Source organism: Rhamphochromis longiceps, linkage group LG3 (genome assembly GCF_057381845.1).
Source record: "Rhamphochromis longiceps isolate RC_006_pf linkage group LG3, R_longiceps_female_GT1.1, whole genome shotgun sequence".
Taxonomy (NCBI): Eukaryota; Metazoa; Chordata; class Actinopteri; order Cichliformes; family Cichlidae; genus Rhamphochromis; species Rhamphochromis longiceps.
This window is the reverse complement of record NC_140559.1, coordinates 5,710,821-5,727,704: the sequence shown is the minus strand read 5'-3', so window position 1 is coordinate 5,727,704 and position 16,884 is coordinate 5,710,821. Positions and strand designations below refer to the sequence as shown.

The 16,884-nt window shown below is 40.7% G+C and overlaps 1 protein-coding gene and 1 long non-coding RNA gene across 3 annotated transcripts in view; both read right to left on the bottom strand.

Moving 5' to 3' along the window:
* Positions 1–16,884, bottom strand: part of LOC146672644 (uncharacterized) — a 216,399-nt gene that overhangs the window by 144,964 nt on the left and 54,551 nt on the right. The window lies entirely within an intron of this gene.
* LOC146672638 (protein NLRC3-like) overlaps positions 15,512–16,884 on the bottom strand; it is a 183,158-nt gene continuing 181,785 nt past the window's right edge. Inside the window, exon 11 of the mRNA XM_085388553.1 lies at positions 15,512–16,884. This exon is cut by the window's right edge and continues 268 nt beyond it. Within this exon, the coding sequence (XP_085244679.1) occupies positions 16,614–16,884 (271 nt within the window). The 3' untranslated portion in view covers positions 15,512–16,613.

The following is a 16,884-nucleotide window of genomic DNA, read 5'->3' as shown; positions in this document are numbered from 1 at the left end:
AATTAAGCCATACAGCTGTGACATCTGTGGAAAAACTTTCAGCCAGAGAGGGCACCAAAATACACACCTACGCATTCACAACAGACATGATGTGTACTGCTGTGAACAGTGTGGCAAAGAGTTTATAACTCACACAGACTTACAACGACACATGTTTACCCACACTGAGGTGAGACCTTATCAATGTGACCTGTGTGAGAAGACTTTTAAATCTCCACATTACCTGAGACAACACCAACAGATCCACACCAGAAAGAGACTCTACAAGTGCAGCTACTGTGAGGTATGTATTTATATTGTTATCTTGTCATTTTAGCCTGACTGTTTGGAACAACTCTGCTCATTAAACTGTGTTAGCATGTTAGCAATTCTACTGCATGGAAAAGCAGCTCTGAGTGATTATTCAGATTTTCCTTTCAGTTATGATTTTAGTATTACTGTAGTATTATGGTGGTAGTATTGTAGTTATTGCAGCCCAGTAAACTGAGTGTGTTAACTGAAACAGTGAAATGTAGTTGGACGTCTGCAGAGATGCTCTTTATTTCAGGCGACGTTCAGGATACAAATGTTGAAGGACTGACTTACACTGTCTTTGTGTCTTTGTTTAGAAGCAGAGCGACACAGATGGATCCAGTTCTCAACCCTGTCATCACTGTGGTGGTGGGAAAGACTTTCATTGTGACCTCTGTGGAAAAACTTTCAGTCGGCAAAAGACCCTAAAAGTACATCAACGTAGACACACTGGAGACAAACTGAAATACTGCAAAGAATGTGGGAGAAGCTTCACCACACCAAGTGATTTAAAACAACATGAACTGATTCACAGTGGGGTTAAAAAGCACCTCTGTGATCAGTGTGGGTCATCCTTCACCACTGCAAGGGACCTTAAATCACACAAACGAGTCCACACAGGAGAGAAACCACACAAGTGCAGACACTGTGACAGAAGCTTCTCACAGTCAGGTCATCGTAACATTCATGAACGTACACACATGGAAGGAAACTACAGCTGTGACCAGTGTGACAAGAGCTTCAGGAATCTCAGTTCATACTCTGCACACAAACGATCCCACGTTACTAATAAACTGTTTCACTGTTACCAATGTGCCCAAACATTCACCTCATTGTCTGCTCTGTGCAAACATCAGCGCGATCACTCAGGGCTGAAATCACTCCCATCACTGGATCACAGTGAATCTGAAGACACAGAAAGATCCTCTGGTTTCTGTGTCAGACTCTAAAAGCTTGAGATCAGGCTCCACAGAGTTCAGATAGAATCATTTAAACTTGTGTTGAACTGAACTGGTTGCTGGGCTGAACTTCTACATAATACAGATCTACATGGGATCTTCTTTTCTGTTGTTTTACTGAGTCAGTTTTGTCCTTTTTTCTCTGTCCTGGTTTTGCTCGTCTGTAAATGATTGAAACTCAGTCAAATAGTTCATTGTTCTCCAGCAAAACGTTTTGGAAACTCATGTTTAACCTTTAAAACTCTGACATGTTTTAGCACACAAGGCTTCATCGGGGAGTTCACTCATGATTGGACCATGAGAACAAAGGTTTTTAGTTCTTTCAAAGAGAGTCTTGGAGATGTTGATGTTTCTGTTTTTCTGAAACCACCTGAAAGAAAAACTATTTTTCTTGCTTTATGTAGTGTGGAAGTTTTTAATGTTTCTTCATCTGTGATGTTCTTGAATGTGTTCACGTGAAGATGGTATAAATAAACTCTTGTCAGAGATTTACAGTTATCAAACAGTTAGGTGAATAAACAACACTGAGACACTTGGAGACGGTTAACGTGCTGCACGGGTGAGGGCTCAGAGAGGACTCACACCGAGCTGCAGTAGTCGTTTATTATTTATAGCAGGGTGAAACAAGCATAGCAGTTTCCTCTAATTTTGCATATGTGTGTGTGTGTGTGTGTGTGTGTGTGTGTGTGTGTGTGTGTGTGTGTGTGTGTGTGTGTGTGTGTGTGTCTAAGTTCGTATAAATATCATAGGGTGAACTTCCTCTTTCTATAAACAGAGCGAGTAGTACATTTTGTTCTTTTCCTATTAAGAGTAAAATATGAACATATACTTTAATGCAACATAAAACTCATTAAAGCGTTTCTTCTTTAACATCCCCTCCTGATGTTAATATTTTTCACTTAATCATACTTTATTATCAGCCAACAATCACTTGCTTATAACATTTTCAATTGTAGCATCATTCAGTATGTGTGTGTGTGTTTCTATATTAAATCTTCTTCATCCGGTTCATCTTCTAGTGGCAGTCCAACATAGGTAATTACTGTGGCCTGTACCATTTTGTCAATCATGGATCTTATGCATGGTAGGACACATGTAGAAAACAAGCACAATAATAGAAGCAGAACTCCTATCAGTACGAGTCCTTTTATCACGAGGGTCTTCCAGCTGCCACTCAGCAGCCAGGTCAGCCAGTCCTCATTGTTCGTGACATAGTCTTGTTGCTGCGCATTACTCAGTTGTCGCAACTTGTCTAGGGCGGTGGTCATGGTCAAGGAGTGCACGTTGTCCGGGATATAGGTGCAACAAGTGGTGTTGAATAAGACACAGAGGCCCCCTCTCTCAGCGAGAATCATGTCCAGGGCGACCCTGTGTTGCATGACCACTATTCTGATTGCGTCGATTTCCTCATTCTGAGCCTTATTTATCTTTGTTGAGCTGTTCAGGAAAAGTCCAAATCGGTAGTCAAGAGTCTCAATTCTTAACGTGTTTTTTCCAGTTCCGACCCATGGGAACAGTGAGTGCAGGACCTTCTGTCCGGTGGTCCACAACTTGAACTCCGCTGGTACATCACTGCCCCAGATTGGGTCATGGGGTTGCACGTCATCAGTGTTCCTCTTGCGTCGTGGTTGGTTCTGATGGAATACTCTGAAGGTGTGGTCTGACACTAAAATTGGGGCGCAGAGTCCGGTACAAGAAAAGCTCACAACTAAGACAAAACTGCTCCTGCAAGGAAAGCTCACTGTTATGCATGCAAGGTGATCAGCTCTAGGTGAGAAGACATTTAAATCTCACACTTGTTCTGCTGCATTTTTGAAGCTCAATTCCAGGAACAGATCGCAGGGTTCATTTTTATATACACTGCAACTGCCATGAGGTCAGGGCCATTTTTTGGTTGTTGTTTGTTTTTCCTTTTGCTCTGTGCAGCATTTTGGCAGCATTTTTAAATTTCTCTTTGTATTTTTTCTTTCTTTTACTAGTGAAGAGATGTAGCGTGAACAGTTATACAGTCTAAATATCCCATATGGGTCGTGTGAAATGGTGTTTTCAGTTTCATTCAGTTGAAGTAAAGAACGTTGAATATTTCTAAGTGTGCTGTTTTGAACCAACATGTCACAGTATGATCAGTGCTGTAATTTTTGACAGTCACTGTATCAATGTTATTTTTGCATCCCTTGAATAAAGGTTTTGACCTGCAAGTGCTAATTTCTTTAGTTATTGGGGTAAAATGGGTAATGTTGATAGGAAGGTGTTTGCCAATTCAGTAACCTAATTTAATGTTAATGGAAACTAACATTATCTCAAATTGTTTAGTTATAATTGTTGTTTAACTGAATCTTGATTTTTGATCTTGATTTGTTCTTTCCCAACATTTTTCAAAAGAAACAGTCTAATTTCTTTGCTGTGATTGATTCCAGAGAACACGGAAGAACTGACATTATTTAACTGTTGATTTATGTAGATTCAGTGGAGGAGTAATGTCAGTTTAATTCTTTACCTACTGTCAATGCAGTGAAATTAGACATTTTGTTTTGAAAGGTTACTGGTGGATGCCAGCAACCATCTTGGAAGAGAACAATATAATGTGTTATAAGGCCTCCATTTGAAAATTGTGTATTTGATACTAGAATATAATAGCAAAATGTAATTTGAAGATAACATGTAGTATTTAAGTGACCAAGTAGTATTGGGTAAAAGTTATCGAATGGTGTTGGGATAAAGTGAGAAAATTGTGAAGGATTAAAATATTCCAAGAGCTCAAATTACTTCATCAAAACATGTTTAAGTCACATTTTATCAACACAAATTGCACAGGCTTATTGAACTTGAATAAATTGTGTTAATTTAACTCAATTGTTTAAGTTGCTGCCAAAGCAAAACATCTGTGTGCAACAAATGTCCACCATTGAATTAAGTAAATCCAACAACATATTTTTTTCAGTGTAGTTTGGACTTTATGATTTCTGTAACTGGAAAATATTATTTTGTTTAAAGACAGAAGTGACCGCATAGTTGCAACATCAAAGGGAAATATTAATTAATTATCATCAAGTATATTTGTTGCTTAAGCGTTTGCACTATAACTTAAGTAGGATTATAACTTTTAAGGAAGGAAAGATTTCAGATATTTAGTTCACTGTTTCAGTTATTTTATATGAAATGAAAACATTTACGTTGGTCAAATATGATGCTCTAAATCAAATAAAAGTTTGAAAATAAATGATGTATTTTTAAATGCTGCAACAAATGTTCACAAAAAGTAACTATAATTAAAACCAGTTAAACAAAACCAAATGTTTGAATCATGCTTAACCAAATGCCAGGCTGGAGAGCTGAACCTAAAGTATACGTAGAAAGATTTCAACATGTGAGCAGTTTTTAATGTTTTTATCACATATAAATGTCACAGCAGTGGGTCCTGGCCCAATGCTTTGTGTTTTTGGTTTTCTTTGACTCTTGTTTTTCTTGGTTTTTGTTCTTCTTATTTATCAGGCTCTCAGTAATCTTAGTTCTCCCTCCCTCAGTGTTCATTTCAGCCTGTGTTTAGTTTCTGTTCCCGTGTCCCACGTTTCATCGTTTCATGTCGAGTCAGCCCTGTCTCTCTGTTTCCTGTGTCTCCCCAGTCAGCCCCGCCTCCCTCGGGCACTCATGTGTGATACAGAGTAATAAACCTGACTACATTTGCTACACTCTCTTTATTACCTGTTACTTTAAAATTCATACACTAATTATGTCTGCCCATCTCTCTAATGTGAAGGTCAAAGGTCAACATCCCAGTGACATAAGAATAATCCCAAAGGGGCAAAGGCAGCGGTTAATTTAGCACATTTAGCATTAAGGGTACAGCAAGGATATACTTTTACTTATTGTGGCAGGGGTGTGGTCTCTGGCCTGCTGCAGTGGAGGCTGGTGTTGGACGGCACAGGTGAGGGTGATGGAGCTCATGACTCTCCCCTTTATAGTGACGGAGGAGACTGGCGTGGGGGAAGCGTGTAGTGGAGGAAGCCGAGGAGAGAGCTGGTTTCTGGCTACAAAGACAGCGTCAAACCAGAAAAGATTGCTCGTGGTCAAATAATGTGTAATAATAATGAAATAAATAGGCCATTGGGAAAAACGGGATTTTGAAATAAAGACTGACTTTGAAAAAAAGGACATTTTGGATTTAAAATGGCTGGGAATAAATAAAATGCCTCAGGAATAATCTCTGTTATTGTGAAAAATAATGATCATGAAATAATATTTCACAATAATAAGTAAATTTATATAGCAGAATGCAATATATTTCACAATAATGATCTTTTTTTCAAAATGTGTTCAATTATTTCACAATATCATTCTCACATTACATATCTGTGTCTTATTTATTCACATAGTTATTTATTTCATCATGACTTATTTATTTATTTAATTTTGAACACTTTGGAGTTCCATATGGTTGTAGTGGGCTTGTAATGTAAATGTGGTCTGATTAAATGTGACATTAATGCTGACGCTGCATCAAACCCTGATAAAACAGTTCTATTAGTAGGTCTGTGTGATCAGCATCAGTGGGTGAAGGTGAGGCCTTGACTAGTAGAACGTCATGTTGGTGTTTAACAACACATGAGCCAACATCAGACTCCGAGCGCTACGATGCTAAAGATCAGAAGATCCAGTGTGACATCATCGTTACCTGGCAACAGCAGCCCTCATCTGACTTTATTGGAGGATATTTACACCAGCAACACGGTTTAGTTTGATATGACGGATTAACAACATGCGCTGTGATATCCAGTTCATCTGTAATAGATACTGGATCTAATCAGTCAGCAGATATTTGATCAGCTTATTTATAATTATACTAGAAACAAATACAACTGTGTTGGTGATTCATGCAAACTTGCATATCAGCCTTTGAAGGTTTTGTAGTATTGAGAACAAAGAGGTTGTGTTAGGGCTGAAAAGCCCGACTTGTTCTCCTCTGCAGGTCATCAAATGCACCACAGAAGTTTGTATTTGCACAGCCTGTATATGTTTGATGGCTTTATTATTCTCTGTTCAAAGACAGTAAATATGGAAAATGTCTCATGTAGTATCAGCTTCATTTAAAATGACTGCAAACATTTAGAGAACATGTGCTGCTGTTTGTCCTACATTTCAACACTGAATGAACCCTGAAAACATGATGGCAGCTGGCAGGTTGGAGTTCACATGAAATATTGGCTGTATGAAGACTGGAAATATAGATGATAAAAACATGCAGCCAAACATTTGTGGACATGAATAAACTATCTGATCCAAAAAGCAGGAAGTGACACAGCTAGAAAGTGTGTAACAGCTGAAGTCAAATGTAATGCAGAGTTGAATCTGCACTTGGATCCATCTGTGAAAGGTCCACATGTAGGGATCACATGAGTCCTGATGTTTGTCAGTCAGCTTGATAACTCCATCTACTGTGGCTACATATACTGGGCTGGTAGCTCCACAGTGTTGGAAAGAAACTATTAAATGTGCAAAGTTTAAAATCAGAGGCTCTTCTAACACAGGAGCCATGTTGAGTTTAGATCACAGCCGACCACCGGCAGTCTGAAATGGAATGAAGCCCATTGACAGCCAGCAGGTCTAAACAGGAACGCACCCATTTGTATGTGTGGCAATGATGTGGCTGCGGCTGACACAGGATTGGTTCAAACTAAACATCAGACACATTTCACAGAGTTCACAAATAAACTCACGTTTTTATTTTTGAAGATGATCATAAAGTAGAATTTATGGTCCAGTAGAAACAGCAGGAGGTTTGAGCCCTTCTGATGGCAAGGCAAGGCAAGTTTATTTGTATAGCACAATTCAACAACAAGGTGATTCAAAGTGCTTTACAGAGACATTAGAAACAAAAACAAATAAAAAGCATGATTTAAAATTGATTAAAACAAGCAAACAAACTAACTAACTAATTAACAAACAAACAAACAAAACAGTATATAAAATCAAAACAGATCAGAACAGTAGATAAAATCAGTAGTTAAATGTAAGTTTTGAAATTTAAGCTTAAAAGTGTGGATTTGGTGCTTTATTCAAATGCAGCTGAGAACAGGTGAGTCTTCAACCTGGATTTAAATAAACTGAGTGTTTCAGCTGATCTGAGGCTTTCTGGGAGTTTGTTCCAGATATAAGGAGCATAAAAGCTGAATGCAGCTTCTCCGTGTCTGGTTCTGACTCTGGGAACTGATAAAAGACCGGATCCAGATGACCTGAGGGATCTGGAAGGTTCATACTGGGTCAGGAGGTCACTGATGTATTTTGGTCCTAAACCATTCAGAGCTTTATAGACCAGCATCAGAACTTTAAAGTCTATCCTCTGACGGACAGGCAGCCAGTGTAAAGACCTCAGAGCTGGACGGATGTCCACTTTTTTGGTCTTAGTGAGGACTCGAGCAGCAGAGTTCTGAATGAGCTGTAGTTGTCTGACTGATGTTTTAGGTAGACCTGTAAAGATGCTGTTACAATAATCAAGCCTACTAAAGATGAATGCATGGACTAGTTTTTCCAGGTCCTGTTGAGACATCAGATCTTTTATCCTTGAAATATTCTTGAGGCGATAGTAAGCTGACTTTGTTATTGTCTTAATGTGTTTTTCTAAGTTTAGGTCTGCATCCATCACTACACCCAAATTTCTCGCCTGGTTTGTGGTTTTTAGATGTATAGATTGAAGTTCTCTGGTGACCTGTAATCGTTTTTCTTTGGCGCCAAAGACTATTACCTCAGTTTTGTTTTTGTTTAGCTGGAGAAAATTGTACGGGGCCTTGGTCTCCTGGTGACATTGTGATATATATTTGTGTGTCATCTGCATAGCTATGACAGTTTATTTTGTTGTTCTTTATAATCTGTGCCAGTGGGAGCATGTAAATGTTAAACAGAAAGGGTCCCAAGATGGAACCTTGGGGAACTCCACATGTGATACTTGTCTGCTCAGATGTGAAGTTACCTATTGATACAAAGTATTTCCTGTTTTCTACGTATGTTTTGAACCAGTTTAGTACAGTTCCTGAAAGACCTGTCCAGTTCTCCAGTCGTTTGAGTAATATGTTGTGGTCAACTGTATCAAATGCTGCACTGAGATCCAGTAAAACTAAAACTGACATTTTTCCACTGTCTGTATTCAGACATATGTCATTAAACAGCAGAAACAGGATTTGGAGGAAGATGTTAATAGATTAGAAAGAATTGTACACTGTGAATCAATGCAAGTCTTTCTATATAGACAGATCTGTAATAATCCCTCAGGTAGGTTCCTCTGGGACAGTCACAGATAGAGACACCAATTCTGACATCCTTTGAAAGCCTGACTTTGAATTTTCATCACTCGTCATGCACACAGATGTTAATTCTACATATTCCTGGTACTGAACTCTAAATCAATATGAAGAAAATGCTCCTGCTAATCTGCATCTATGTTGATATCAAATCCTTTTCCAGCACATGGATAAATCTCTATAAATCTTTCAGTCTGATCAGAATGGGCACAGTGTTGTTATTGCAGCTCCCTGATGTTTGAAAAGCTAAATGTCCATTTTAAAGTGCTCGTGTGTAGGATTGTGTTTTCTTCCTTTGTGCAGTTCTTACAGTAAACATGTTTGAATGTTTCCTGTTCCCCTGATGCTTCTTCCTGTTGGATAAAATTGGTTTGAATAACATGTTCTTATAGGTTTTAATGAACTTCAGACTGTGATCCACTTACAAAACTGCCTCATTTTATTGGAACGATCCACATTTGCATCCATTCACGGTACATTTGACATCTGAACACGTTTGTACACATGATGAAAGGACAGATGGTGTTTGTGTGTCCTTCTTAAACTTAGTGTGGATGTTTCATCATCTAGAACTACTTAGAACAAAGTCTTTGGAACATTTGGAGAACACGTTTAGGAAAGTAACATCCTGGTAGAACATTTTCTTAAAGCAAAGCAGAGCTGCAACATGACTGTGAGCATTCAGAAGAATAAAGTCAGAATTCTTTATTATTATGAAGATTAAAGTGCACCTTAATGCTGCCGATGAACACACATGTTCTTTGTGAAAGCATGTGTGAGCACAGCTGACATGCACCACACTGACCCCACTCGCCCCATTTCTTCATCCACTTCTTGCTCTTGTGCTTGAAATGAGACGCAGCAAAAGTCAGAGGCTCTAAAATCCACAAAAAGGGGGCTCGTTAGATCAGGATACTGGATGTGATCCATAGAAAACATGGATAATACACCACTTTATTTGAAGCATCTGTAGCACTGCCTCAGTTCTGGATGTTTCCACCGACTCCTCTGTGCACCTAAAGGAAAGGTCAAAGGTCAGCAGCACATGTAGTTGGGACAATTCTTCAGTCGCACAAACTACACAGTCATTTTCCTCCAATGACGACTTTTCACTTGCAGAAATGGTCCTGTGTGATTTCCAGGCTGTGATATAAAAACTAGTTCCTAATGGCAGCGACTCACTCAGTAAACATGTGTTTCCTTCACCAACCTCACACACAGATCCAATAAGATCAGGAAGTGGGCAGTATAGTACAATATGTGTTATTTTGTGCTGCACTGCCCAAACTAAAGATCTGCTGAAGTGTTGGAAATGATCCAGATGTTTATTTTGGACGATACAGCAGAAGATCAGACATGAAAGTGGAGATAACACAGAAGACCTGCAGCAAAGGTCAGAGGTCAGACTGGGCCCCTGGATTCAACAATGAGCCAATGATCATCAAGCAGTGACTAAAGCAGAGCCCTGACGTTCTGACATTCATCACACAGTCAGAACAAATGTCTGCTGATGACTTCATCTCATGAAACGACTGATAGATGTCAGTTCATTGATCAGCTGAGCTGCTGATCTTCATCGTCACAGAAACATTCAGCTTGTTTCAATCAGTAAATAACTCCCACTACTCCCAGTTTGAACTGTTCCCACTCAAAATGCTGTGAGAACAATGATCATTGTAGAACTTCACAAACATCACGTGTTGTTTTCCACATGTAAGATCAGCAAACACAGAAACTTCCTGTTGCCACACACGGCCTCTAAAATCTCTTCCACGCTTTCTGTCTGAAGTCCACTCTCTGTGTCGGATCCACAGGAAACAAGATCTTATTAACATGGTTTTCAATGTGTCTCCTTCCAAAAAGTCCAACCAATGAACAAATGTGTGTATTTGTGGAGGCCGAACAAAAGCATGACACATTTCTCTGTTTCTATAAACTGGAGTCAAACACAAACATGAAGAGTTTCACTGACAGACTCCAAAATGCCCCCACAGTGGATCAAAGGGAAATCCTACAGTGTGGCCAGAGACTCTTAATGGCTCCAACATCAACACATCCACAATGTTGGATCCAGTTCTGCCTCACAGAGTTACTAAGACACACCCTCTGCCAGCATCACAACAGCTCCACCTGCTTCACCTGCCTCCTCAGCATCTGTACACCTGAAGAGAAAAGAAAGGCTCCAACAGCTCAAATCTACAAAGGATTCATGAAGTTTCATCCAACAATAACATGTTTGCCTTCCACAGTGTGCTGTTAGACACCACTGTACCTCTGCCATTTCAAAAAGAGCAGCTTGGGAACATTTTGGCTCCAAACACTTTGTGTTTAAGTTCTTTGTTTTCTTTGTGAAGCCGACAACATCTGGAGCTTTGTGACTCATAGAAACATCATTTTGTTCTTTAGATGACAGCAGATTGGGACTGAATAATCAATCACTATCAAACCAATAAAGACAAACATGCTGATTTTACAGGAACTTTGTTGGAGAAGCTGCAAAGACATGAAACTGGTGGAGATCCCAAACCAGTTGATAGTGCTGGTTATTCCAAATAAAGCTGTTTCCCTTTGAGATGAAATGACTTTGTGTCCTGATATATAATAAAGATGTTGTTGTTTTTGAGCCCCTGTATTAAAAGTAGTTTAAAGTCAGCTTGAGTTTGATGTCTTTATGTCAAAGCTGCTCATGATGTTGAGCTGCTGATGGAATAAAAACAATATAAAAGCATGTAGTCCAGACTTAAATGTAGCCTGTTGTTAGCTGAGGTCCACACACAGTGTTTGACAGTGTAAAGTGTGTGAAAGGGCTGCTGGTGGAGCTCACTAGGATGAGCAGGTGACCATGTGCCACGAGGTGGAGAGCAGCTGGCCTGGCTTTGACCCGGGCCACGCCCCCTTTCTCTCTGCTTTGCTGTCACTTATCTTCACTGCTCTGTCCAATAAAGCTGAAAAAGGCCCCGAATCAAAGAAATCTGCTGCAGCCTCTGAAATGTCTTCTGTTTCCTTCCCGACGGCTTTTTCACCGTCAGCCCATCAGACAGTCCAGCAGCATTTATGATGATGTCATGATGTTGAAGAGGCTGCTACGGTGGCCTCCCATGACCCCCAGCCTCATCACAGCTGAGATGCAGACATTTGAAAACATTCAGCAGACAACTGAATAACAGTCCAACACAACAGTCTGTGTGCAGACACACACTGACCTTTCATATAGTCAAACACAGCTGGTTGAGTCATTTCTCTGTGAGTCTAAAGTGAATCTAGTATTTGAAAGTCCACTTCCTGTATTTGTTGTTGAAGACTTCTTCAGCTTCTTCTCAAGGACATCAGCTGCTTGTTTGGCAGCAGAGGCAGTTAAGAAGCTTCCTGAAAAACACTGAACAGTGAGTTCACTGTGGCATATGACAGATTCAGCTTTCTGTGTGCAAATGTGTCTGTGTCGACCTTTCAAATGCTGTTGAATCCAAAACATCAGCGGCTCCTCGGCTGCTCACTTCATGCACTTCTGTCTGTGTGACAGTCCAATGACATCACAGCTGTTTCCAGCCCCAGTGTCTCAGGACTGGACACCTTTAAACATGTCGAGGATCAAACAGCGTCCAGCTAAACACACATGAAACTATCAGAGCTGACAATCATTCCAATAACATCTAATGGTTCATGTATGTAGACACAGGACTACAAGGAAATGGCTCTCAGCATCTGGCTGTGGGAACACATGAGTCCCTGTTTGTGTTCAGATTGTGTGCATGTTTTAGACGTGTGTCACATGTAGAAACACAACAATCCCACAATGACACACAGATGTGTTTGACACAGCTGTGCAGCTGTAAGTTGTTTCTAATGATTCATTGAAGCTCTTCTAACATTCTGGAGACGATCAGTACATGAATCTGTTCAACACGACAACAATTTGACTTCAGTGTGAACGTTTGCATTAAATAACCTTCTTCATCCAGCTGACAGCATCTTCATCCTATGATGTGAACAGTTCCTCCTGTTGATGACAAACCTCTGACAGGATCTGCTTGAGGAGCTTTTTCATGTGCAGCTCTCTGAGCTCAGGGCTGAGCTGCTGTTTCATCTTTAAGAGCTGCTGCCTCCTCGCCGGACTTGTTCTCCTCTTCTTCTCCTAATGACACCATTTCTGCTTCATATAAAATTCAATAAAGATGCTGACATGTATCTGTAGCAACAACATCATTGAATCTAGAACAACTGGAGCCAAACCAGTGGCTCTGCTGGGATCACTGGTGAGCCAACACTTCCTTGTTGATGCAGATTTCAGGGCTTCCTTTTGCTCCTCCGTTATAACTGTTCTCTCTTCTCAACACATGATGACACAAAGGAATCAGCAGTGACAAAGATGATGCTGAAGAGAAGCACACACTTCACACATATAACAGACCAGTGCAGTTACACACACCTCTGCTCGACATCAGGCCTCAAACAAAGACACAAAACACTAACTTGACTCTAAACAGAAGAAACGAGCAGCTGTTTCTGTTCTGTGCTTATTTATATTTGACACACATGCTTCTCTTTGTGCAAACACACATCGCACTATAAGGGTAACCTCGCACACAATGATTGGACAGCACAGTGATGATGCTGGGAGATCCTATACGCAGCAACACAGAAACACTGAGAACTTTAAACAATGATGGAAAGTGTTATAAATGACTTGTTGGCCTCTGATCTGTCACAAACAGCTGAAACGTGTCTCTCATGAGTCACATGAAGGTTTTTGACAGAAAGGACAAAAAGTAGCTGCAGTCAGTTTGTGTCATTTTTATATTTATTCATCTGGGAGAAAAATCTGAGGGACATTAAAATGTGTTTTCAACAGAGACAAGAACATGAATATAACAGAACAGGTAAATGAACATGTTTCAAGTAAACAGCTGGACTGATCAGGTCCAAACACAGAGTGATAAACTTGTCAAACAGCTGTCATATCTTTATATAGAAGCTCTTTATAAATGCTGCTCACTGCAGTCTGTTTACTAATAATGTCAAAGTGTTAGAAACACAGAAACATCAGAATGGTCTTTGTTCACAGAAACCTGTCTGGGATCCTTTGTTGTTCTTTTGATGCAGAGTTACATTATAAATATAAAGAGTTATTTCAGAGTCTCATCAGTTTTCCTGCATGTCTTTATTTAACACATCAGCAGGGCTGAAGCTCTCATGTTAAACACACACTGATCTATGGACACGTTCATGTGTTTCTAACAGAACCAGGCTGTTATCAGCCTGCACTAACATTATGTCACACACACTGAATGTAACAGTGACAGTTTACATCATCACACAATCAGCTGTGATTGTTTCACTGTCATCAAACGAGTCAACAGGAAGTAGAATCAATAGAAACCAATCATTTACTGACAGCATGTCTGATGGAAATAAGTGCAGATTATGTATGAAGTCTAACTGCACACAGTAACTGTGTTACAATAAGGACTTAACAGCGCCCTCTGCTGGAGTGTTTCGGTACTGCGTTAACTAGAATACACCACCTCCTCCTCACACCACCTGCTACAGCTCTACTCTTCTATGACTACAGTCATCCACAGCACTGATGTGAGGTCACATGGTTCATATGTAAGGAGCACAGCTGACCTCAGGTCAGTTTAATGACTGTGAGCAGCAGCTGTGTTATTGTCACTGTGACAGGGAGACACTCTCAGACACAGCGCTCATGTCAGCTTGTTCTCATGCAGGAGGATCAGGAGCTCCATGTTTGTCTTTCTGTTTGAATCATGATGTGTTTGTGCCATCAGAGTCTGTCATGAGTACTCAGGGTTTCACAGCAGCTCTTCTGGATGCTGACGAGGACTCCAACCTCATGTTTCACCTCTCTGAGCTTCTGATGTCTGTGAACACTCGTGTTTCTTCTCTGGGCTCATCTGGACAAAAACACCTTTCTGTGTTTGGCTGCAGCCTCATTCTGACTGACAGGAAGTGTGTTATCCATGAGCTGCACTTCTGTGAGGAAGTTTCCTGCTGTGTTTCCTGTCTGTGGACAAACACGAGTGTTCCAGCTGAGGACTTGGTTCCTTCCACCTGTCCATACAGGACATCACGCTGTCTGCAGCTCTGTAAATGCAGCTCCAGGTCCTTCCACGTGCTGCTCTGTATTTGTGCAGTTTGTAGTGTGTCCTGGGAAACGTAGCACACATGGTGTTCTTCTGCTGTTTCCTCCTTTCACTGAGTGTGAAACACTGACGCTGTGCTGTTGTTCACAGAGGGGAGCTGATTCTAGCTGCAGCTGGACTCTGTCATCTAACTGAATGTGTTGGTGCTGATCACGGGGCTCTGAGGGGGGAGCAGCAGGAGGACTCTGGATGCTGACGTCAGTGTATCTGTGGAAGCTCCCACAGCGTGTCTGTCATTCAATATTGTGCTGTATATTGTATCTACGCAAAGATGAACAGACTGTGTGTTCACTGGTCTCTGTGCTGCAGCTCTGATGTCATCATCACTCCCTCCTCCACCCTCAGCAGTCCCAGCATGCTGCTGTGGTGCACCCCACCCTCACTCTACACCTGAGCCACAGACCACACCCTCCACCTCAATATACACCACAGTTTTCTCTGCTGTGGAAATGAGATCAGGAGGAAATCATCATTATTATTATTTAATAAACGCTCACATTAATGTGGGCTTATTTGTTTCATATTAGAAACATTAGTTGAGTGTTTTTAGTATAAAATGGTGAAAGTCCCTCTTTTTGCTCCTCCCCTCACCTGTGGATGGGCGGTGCTGTTACCGTGGTGACAGCTTGGATGTGTTTCAGTCCTGCCTGGTTATCACTGCAGGAATCTTTCACATTTATTACAGGTAATAACTCTGATTTTTCTGTGTATTATGAACCAAATGTATCCTGATACACACAGAGATGGATGAGCAGAGGTTGTTTTTGCAATTTATGTAGTTACTATGGACTTAATGCATACATATTATTAAAATTAGGGCTATAACAGTTGTATTGATGTATAGCAACTTGAAATGCTCCCACAAATGGCTCCACAGCATGTAAAAATATAACAAAAGCTCTGGCGGACTTGGTTCTGTGGTCAGTCTTAAAGGGTGAAGTTAAACTCTGTAATCTTCACTGTGTCACAGAGTTCAGTGAGTCCCGTTATTCACAGTATCAATCAGATCATCAGAGAACAGCTGATCAGCAATCAGTGGTGCCAACAGCGCCTCCTGTGGTGAGAGGATGCAATAATGCAATGTAGCATTTTTCCACTCAACACTTGCAGTCATGGAAACTGTCTGTTGGATCTGTGTGACGTTGCTTTCTTGGTTAGAGTTCCTCACAAATGTCCAGATGATTCTTCTAATGAGGCGTCGACCATGTTTGCAGCTCTTTGGAAGAAAACGTCGCCCTTTGCCATCCTTACTTTTCTTTGACTTCTTCAAATGCAGCTGAACTCCAGCTGGTATTTTCTTGGACTTTGCAGCTGTTTCTGGTCATCAGTTCATTCCTGCAAACCTCTGAAGCTGAACAACAATGATGCTGCATTGCTGGCTGATCCCAAAAGGTTGATTCTGTTCATCTGGACGTTTTCAGAAACGTTTGCTCACTGATCAGGTGACTTCTTCAGTCTCAGCTGACTGCAGCTTTACAAGCTTACAAACAGCACATTTGCACAATGACTGAAAGCAGCAGCACCTGATATATATGATACTAATATAATACATATACATATATAATCCATACTAATGATGAAGGAACTGAGCTCACAGTCCATTGTTCATTCAGTGAACTACTCAGTTTATTTTGGGCCTCAGAAATGCTCACTCTGTTTGTACATCACTGTCAGCAATAGACTCATTCTGCTGTGTGGACAGGAACACATGTGACATCACTTCCTGTTTGTTTGTGACTGAAGAGGAAGAAGTTTACAAGGAATCATTTAGAAGAGTTTCAAACATCAACTGATTGAATCCATGAATCTGAAAACGTGTTTGTGAGTGAAAGAGACAGACATGTACAGACTGAACTATCTGTTCAACAGTCAGAGTGTTTCTGTAACAGGAGACACTCTTTACACTCCACTCAGCACAGGGACACTGAGGAACCAGACCAGACTCTAAACCCAGGATAAAGAGTTTGAGTGAATGTGGTGTTGAAGGTGTGGAGGTGGATCAGAGTGTCAGAGGAGACTCTGTAGAAGGACAGAGTGCCAGCAGGACAGTCCACATACACTGCTGCTCTGTTAGAGACAGAGGAGGAGGAGGAGGAGGAGGAGGAGATGGATGTTTTTATTCTATTGTGCCAGACAGACTGAGGACCATCATCAGAGCAGATCAGACTCCAGGACTGATCA